Source organism: Drosophila pseudoobscura, unplaced genomic scaffold (assembly GCF_009870125.1).
Source record: "Drosophila pseudoobscura strain MV-25-SWS-2005 unplaced genomic scaffold, UCI_Dpse_MV25 Unplacedtig00000072, whole genome shotgun sequence".
NCBI classification, from domain to species: domain Eukaryota; kingdom Metazoa; phylum Arthropoda; class Insecta; order Diptera; family Drosophilidae; genus Drosophila; species Drosophila pseudoobscura.
This window is the reverse complement of record NW_022881708.1, coordinates 339,327-346,123: the sequence shown is the minus strand read 5'-3', so window position 1 is coordinate 346,123 and position 6,797 is coordinate 339,327. Positions and strand designations below refer to the sequence as shown.

General features: G+C 48.5%; 1 protein-coding gene across 1 annotated transcript; it reads right to left on the bottom strand.

Annotated features, from left to right (window-relative positions):
* Positions 1-2,892: 2,892 nt before the first annotated feature.
* LOC26532143 (UPF0518 protein GA25918-like) lies at positions 2,893-6,584 on the bottom strand (the record flags this gene model as incomplete). Its single annotated transcript, XM_033385672.1, has 1 exon — positions 2,893-6,584. A coding segment is annotated over one exon (3,174 nt), but the record flags the coding sequence as incomplete, so codon positions are not given.
* Positions 6,585-6,797: the final 213 nt, after the last annotated feature.

Sequence of the window (6,797 nt, the reverse complement as noted above, 5' to 3'; positions counted from 1 at the left end):
GTGAGATCTAACAGGAGTGAGGATACCAAATTTGGTTACTCTAGCCTTAATAGTCTCTGAGATTTGTGAATATCCCCAGATTTGCATCCTTTGCGGGGGCGAAAGGGGGTGTGGCGAAATTTTGAAACAAACTCGTCTCGGTCCGATATGTTAGGAGTGTGGATACCAAATTTGGTTGCTCTAGCTTTTATAGTCTCTGAGATCTAGGCGCTAATGTTTTACTCTAAACAAAGCCGCCTATGCTACGTGTGTGTTAGAGAGAGACAGGGCGAGAAAAAATGAAATTGTTTTCTTGATGCTGGCTATAATAATAATACGATCCAATTCAGATTCCGCAGTCTAACAGATATGGTCATTCTCTACGATTCTGCGTTTTTGGTTTTCTCGTATCTTTAAAATTGTGGATGCCACAGATTTTCGCCCTTTGTGGGAGCGGAAGTGGGCGGGGCAAAGTTTTGAAATATTTTTGTAGCAGTGACATATCACAGAAGTCTGGATCCAAAACATCGTTGCTCTAGCTCTTATAGTCTTTGAGCATTAGGTGCTGAAGGGGACGGACAGACGGACAGACGGACGGACGGACAGACGGACAGACAGACATGGCTCAATCGACTCGGCTATTGATGCTGATCAAGAATATATATACTTTATGGGGTCGGAAACGATTCCTTCTGGACGTTACACACATCCACTTTTACCACAAATCTAATATACCCCAATACTCATTTTGAGTATCGGGTATAAAAAAAACGAGGGGGAACGTTGTGAGTTGCTGCGGACACCGCAACTCTACGATTATACCCGATACTAAGTCAGTATGGCTCTCCTCCCGCAGACGCTGCTAATATTAAACGACACGACAAAGAGTGCGTGCGAGAGAGACAGAAAATCAGTCTGAGCGTGACGTCGGGCGCTGCGTAGCCACTGCAAATTGATTTGTTCCTTTTGGCTATAAAAATTATCTGATCTGATCCAGATTCAGCAATCTGATAGATATGGTCGTTTTCTATGATTCTGCGTTTTTAGTTTTCTCAAATCTGCAATATTGTGGATGCAACAGATTTTCGTCCTTTGTGGGGGCGGAAAGGGGTGGGCGAAATTCTGAGATATACGTTTTATAGTGAGATCTAACAGGAGTGAGGATACCAAATTTGGTTACTCTAGCCTTAATAGTCTCTGAGATTTGTGAATATCCCCAGATTTGCATCCTTTGCGGGGGCGAAAGGGGGTGTGGCGAAATTTTGAAACAAACTCGTCTCGGTCCGATATGTTAGGAGTGTGGATACCAAATTTGGTTGCTCTAGCTTTTATAGTCTCTGAGATCTAGGCGCTAATGTTTTACTCTAAACAAAGCCGCCTATGCTACGTGTGTGTTAGAGAGAGACAGGGCGAGAAAAAATGAAATTGTTTTCTTGATGCTGGCTATAATAATAATACGATCCAATTCAGATTCCGCAGTCTAACAGATATGGTCATTCTCTACGATTCTGCGTTTTTGGTTTTCTCGTATCTTTAAAATTGTGGATGCCACAGATTTTCGCCCTTTGTGGGAACGGAAGTGGGCGGGGCAAAGTTTTGAAATATTTTTGTAGCAGTGACATATCACAGAAGTCTGGATCCAAAACATCGTTGCTCTAGCTCTTATAGTCTTTGAGCATTAGGTGCTGAAGGGGACGGACAGACGGACAGACGGACGGACGGACAGACGGACAGACAGACATGGCTCAATCGACTCGGCTATTGATGCTGATCAAGAATATATATACTTTATGGGGTCGGAAACGATTCCTTCTGGACGTTACACACATCCACTTTTACCACAAATCTAATATACCCCAATACTCATTTTGAGTATCGGGTATAAAAACTACGAGGCTCATTTCTCACCATACCGGCCCCCCTGAACGACTGTTCAGAACAAGGGATGCACAGAAAGTTTGGTAATAGGCCTCTTGTACACTCCTCGGGCGGTTTTGACGGTGACCACTCGAACCCTCTCGTCTTGGCCAGGATGAACTTCGGTGATTCGCCCAAGCAGCCACTTGCTAGGCGGTTGATTTGGCTCCTTCAGTACCACAAGAGTGTCCACGGTTATGTCGTTGGACTCCTGCTGCCATTTCGTGCGAGGTTGCAAGGAAGTAAAGTATTCCAGATTCCAACGTTTCCAGAATCCTTGAACCTTGGCTTGCAGTTGTCTCCAACGCTGCAGTCTGTTAATGTTGACGTCTAACAAGGACGGCTCCGGCACCGACATGTGAGGTTGACCTGTAAGAAAATGAGCGGGGGTAAGGGGATCCAAGCTGTGATCGCTTGGCGCGCACAGTGGGCGAGAGTTGAGTAACCCTTCAATCTGAGTTAAAATTGTTGAATATTCCTCGAAGGTTAACGCACTGCTACCAATTACTCGGCGAAGGTGGAGTTTGATAGATCGTACGCCTGTTTCCCAAAGACCTCCAAAGTGCGAGGCAGATGGCGGAATGAAGTGCCAGTTGATGTCCTGACTCGTCAGAAAATTAGCAATTTCCTCGTCTTGACTTTGAGATACTGCTATCCGTTGCATCTCCGTTAGTTCCTTTCTGGCTCCATGGAATGTTGTGCCATTGTCCGAGTACAAGTCGGATATAGGGCCACGTCGAGACCAAAAACGTTTGAAAGCGGCGATAAATGCAGGAGTCGTCAAATCACTGACGAGCTCGATATGAATTGCTTTGGTGGACAGACAAACAAAGATGGCAAACAAAGCTTTGCCAAACTTCGGTGTCCGACCTGCTGATGTCTTTTTTTTTTTTTTTTTTTTCGAACAAGATCGTGGATTTTAATGGCCATACACTATTTATATTGCTCAAAAACGTATTTATATGTATCATATCATGAATGCAGTGTGTATGTGCATTAGCTTGGACCGATTTAATACTTTTAAGTTGACTCTAAAACGTAAGCTTTTGATCTCGCAGTTGTATGTATATTATGTTGTATGTATGTACATAGTAAAAGCATAAAATATATGTATATATATATTGCAAAAATACATATGTGTGTACATGGTATGTGTAGTACATAATTCTCTCTATAAAGGTTGTATATATTGCATATTAATTTTAATTTGAATAATCGCTTAGATCTGAACACTTAAGAATCCTCCGTCCTATTCAGGATTTTACAACTTTAATCCTAATCATATCTGGTTAACGCGTGTCAGTGTGCAAAAATTGTTCGTTAAAATGGGTTTTTTTAAAAGATATACATACAATATTTAGGATAAAAACAATATCATATCGATAACTTAACAGTTGAAAAATAAAAGTTTCGTAAAAGTAGACGATTGAAATAAATAAAGGCCAACAAATCCGTAAAATATTGTGTACATGCGTTTCATATGTATCCGATCAGAAAGGCCCTCTGCGGTAATGTCAAAGCAGTTGATCGGTGACCAGCACAACGCTCTGCTCCTGCGCAATAGCCGCCAGCTCTTTGAGCCACTCATCCAGGAGGACAGCGCACAGAGCCACGTCTCTGGTGCGCTCCGTGCCGCTTGTGCTGGCGATAATACCCATGGAGGCTACCGAATCAAGAGAAGCTGGCTCTGAGTTGAAGCTGCCTGTCTGTGGGCCACCATCGAGTCCGTGCAATGTGCTCGACGAATACGTTGTGGTGTTCGAGTGGGCGGAGAGAGTTTGCGTCGATCCCCCAATGCTGATGTTGTTGCTGCTGCTGCTGTTTCCATTAGCTGTCGTCGCTGTGCCTGTTGATCGTGCTGCTGCTGCTCCCGACTGCGGGTTGGTGCTCAGGCTGGTCTCACAGGTGCCAGTGCCAGTCCTAGAGAATGGCTGCGATTGCCCACCAGAACCAGAGTTGTTGTTGTTGTTCCCCACCAACGTTGAGGCAGCTCCGGTGAAGAATGCGTAAATTTGTGATAAGCCAGATGAAGCGGCAGAGGAGGGGGGATTAGGTGTGGATCTTCTGCTAAACATGCTGCTGATCGATTTGCTGATGCTCTTCCGTTTGTTATCACTCCGCTTGAACGGATCGTACGCGCTGGTTTGTGTGGCCTGCACAGGCGTGGCAGCCGACAGTGTTGCATAGGCGGAACGCTGCTGTCCTTGCTGCTGCTGCTGCTGCTGGGAGAGCGTCGTTTGAGGCTGCTGATGATGATGCAGGGGAGAGTTCTCGTTACCCTTGCGGGCATTCACCAGACGAAATTCGCGATCAATCAGCGACGAGCGTGCCACATCGATTATCGCCAAAGAATCCTCGGTCACTGGCAGTTCGGCATCGATTTGTTGCTTTAAAATGCGCAACACCTGATGGAAGGAGGGCGTGTCCGAGGTGATGGCGATGTCAGAGCGTAGCAGCAGCGAGTGGATCAGCGGCAGTGGATACCAGGCCAGGCGAGTGATCAGCCCAGTCAGGTGTAAATTCACATACAAAGAGTTGCTCGTAAAGGTTTGCAGTTTTCCCCAGATGGCATTGAGAAAGGGACCTAAGCTTACGGTGCCCTGCGCAAACAAATCCTCTGAGAAATCCAAATCTGTAAGCAGCAGCTCGTTGCGATTGGTGTGCGAGATGCGCCATGCTTCCCCTCGTCTGCCTGCCGCCGCTCCTCCTCCTCCACCCATTCCACTGCTGACGCTGCTGCTATTGTGCTCCAGATCCGCCTCACTGGTCGTTGTTGTTGTCACAGTGAGGTCAGTGACATCGCTCTCTTCGTCGGCCGGCCGCCACTTGAATGATTCATAGCCACTGGACTCGCCAATCGACTGCAGACTATCTAGCTGTTTCTCTCCCGCCGATTCACTGGCTATGGCGGGTGGGCCACCTCCAAACTCGCTGAAGAACTGTCTGGCCAGCTCCAAGGCGTGCGCATGGACACGTGCTTGTCCGTGGCGGGGCCATTTCTGATAGCGATAGCTGTTGGCCCACTTGAGGCTATCCCGCTGGCACTGGGCTATCCGCCAGTGAGCCTCGAACAGATATGCGTGCAGATTGGCATACAAACTGTCGCCGGTGTGGAGGCCATAGTAGTTCCAGTTGGCTCCAATTGTCTTGCTCATGACTGGCGAGGGCAGGCTGGGCCATGCCAGTGGCTGAATTGGCTGCTCTCCAGTTGCTCCAGACGGTGGCTGCTGCTCGTGGACGCTCTTCGGCCTCGCCAAGTCACGAGCACGCTTCAGGACATCCGGTGAGAGTTCCAGAAAAAAATCGCTGCTGTTCAGATACGGATCGATCTTGTTGATCTTGTGACGGTGCGAGATGGGCACATGCTTCCCCGGCAGCATGAATTTGAGCAACAGTTCCAGCATCAGATCCTCGCAGTGGAGGCCCAGCAGGGTGTCGAACAGGGCCATCGTCACCATACAGAGATTGGCATCTGGGGAGTTGAGACGCTCGACCAACGAGTCCAGTATCCGTTCGCCATCGAATTTCTCCGTGTCCAGGAGAAATTTGACAAAGGCTCTCAGCAGACCGGGCTCCGTAATGGAGCGCAGAATTAGATCCAGATACGACATGGCCGAGATTTGTGAGTCGATGTTCGTCTGAAAATGTTTGCCCTTCAGTGTCTGTAGAACGGCTGGCCCCAGCACGGGCACAATGAATCCCTGGTACATAAAGTCCAGCAGCTGTTGCTTGATCATCTCGTGGGCCACCTGCACCACAGCATTGCAAAACTCAAGGGCATTCATGAACAATGTGAGCTCTGGTATCTCCGTCACATCATCCGGCGTGATACGATGCCAGTCGATTGAACTGATCTCAATACTGTTGGGCAGCCGCGAGTAGAGTCCACCCAGTCCGGTCACCAGCAGCGGACAGATGGATGAGTATTGTGCTATGTAGGTGCCAATGTTGGAGTTCTTCTGCGAGAGGGCCATGCAAAGGAGCAGAGCATCGCGTGCCTGATGGCCGAGACTTCCCTCCCGATGCACATTCGGGATGAGCAGCGAAAAAATTATGAAATTGGTGGTAGTTCCACTTTTGGGGGGCGGCACGTTCCCATTTTGTATCTGTTCCTGGACTTGCGTCTGTGCGGAAAAGAAGAACAGATCCAGCAGATGGACATTCTGCATGAGTACGACGCACAGCTGGTTCAACAAGATGACCAGTCGCTTCTCCAGATCGGGCGGGAAGATCTCACCCTGACTGGAGGCCAGTATCTTGAGCAGTGGTCTCAGGAAGGGCTCATGGCAGAGCAGTTGATGCCGTGAGTGGCTAACGAGCAGCTCATACAGCTTCAGCTGCTCCAGCCTCACCGCATTTGCATAGCGGCCCGTTGTACAGGCCCATTCGTACAGCTTATCCAACAGATTCTCACTGAGCAGGTACTCCAGGCAGGGAGCTGCCGGCGCAGCACTTGCATCCGTCGAGGGTAAAGACACTTTGTTGCAATGATGCAGCTCCACCAGCAGCAGCGTGACCATATAGTCGAGATGCGAGACCACCCCCAATACATCGTCATGGGTGGTCGGGGCATAGTGCTGGATGATGTCGTAGGCCTGCTGCCAATGCTTGCAGAAACTGTCGTAGCAGGAGCGCGGATCGCAGTCGGTGGCTGCATCAATGGGTGATGGTAACTGGTCCAGCGTAATCCAATCCAGAATGTAGAAAGCAGCGGGTGGGCTGAACGCGAAAGGCGGGAAGATCAGCCATGAGTTGTGTACTCGTTCCTTTGCGCTGGAGGAAGCATATCTTGCAGTTGAATACAATTTTGCGGACTATGTTACGGGCTCCCAGGATCCAATACTTCTGTCTCAACGTGTGAAACATAAATTCGACTCCAGCGTGTAATGATGTGACGTGCT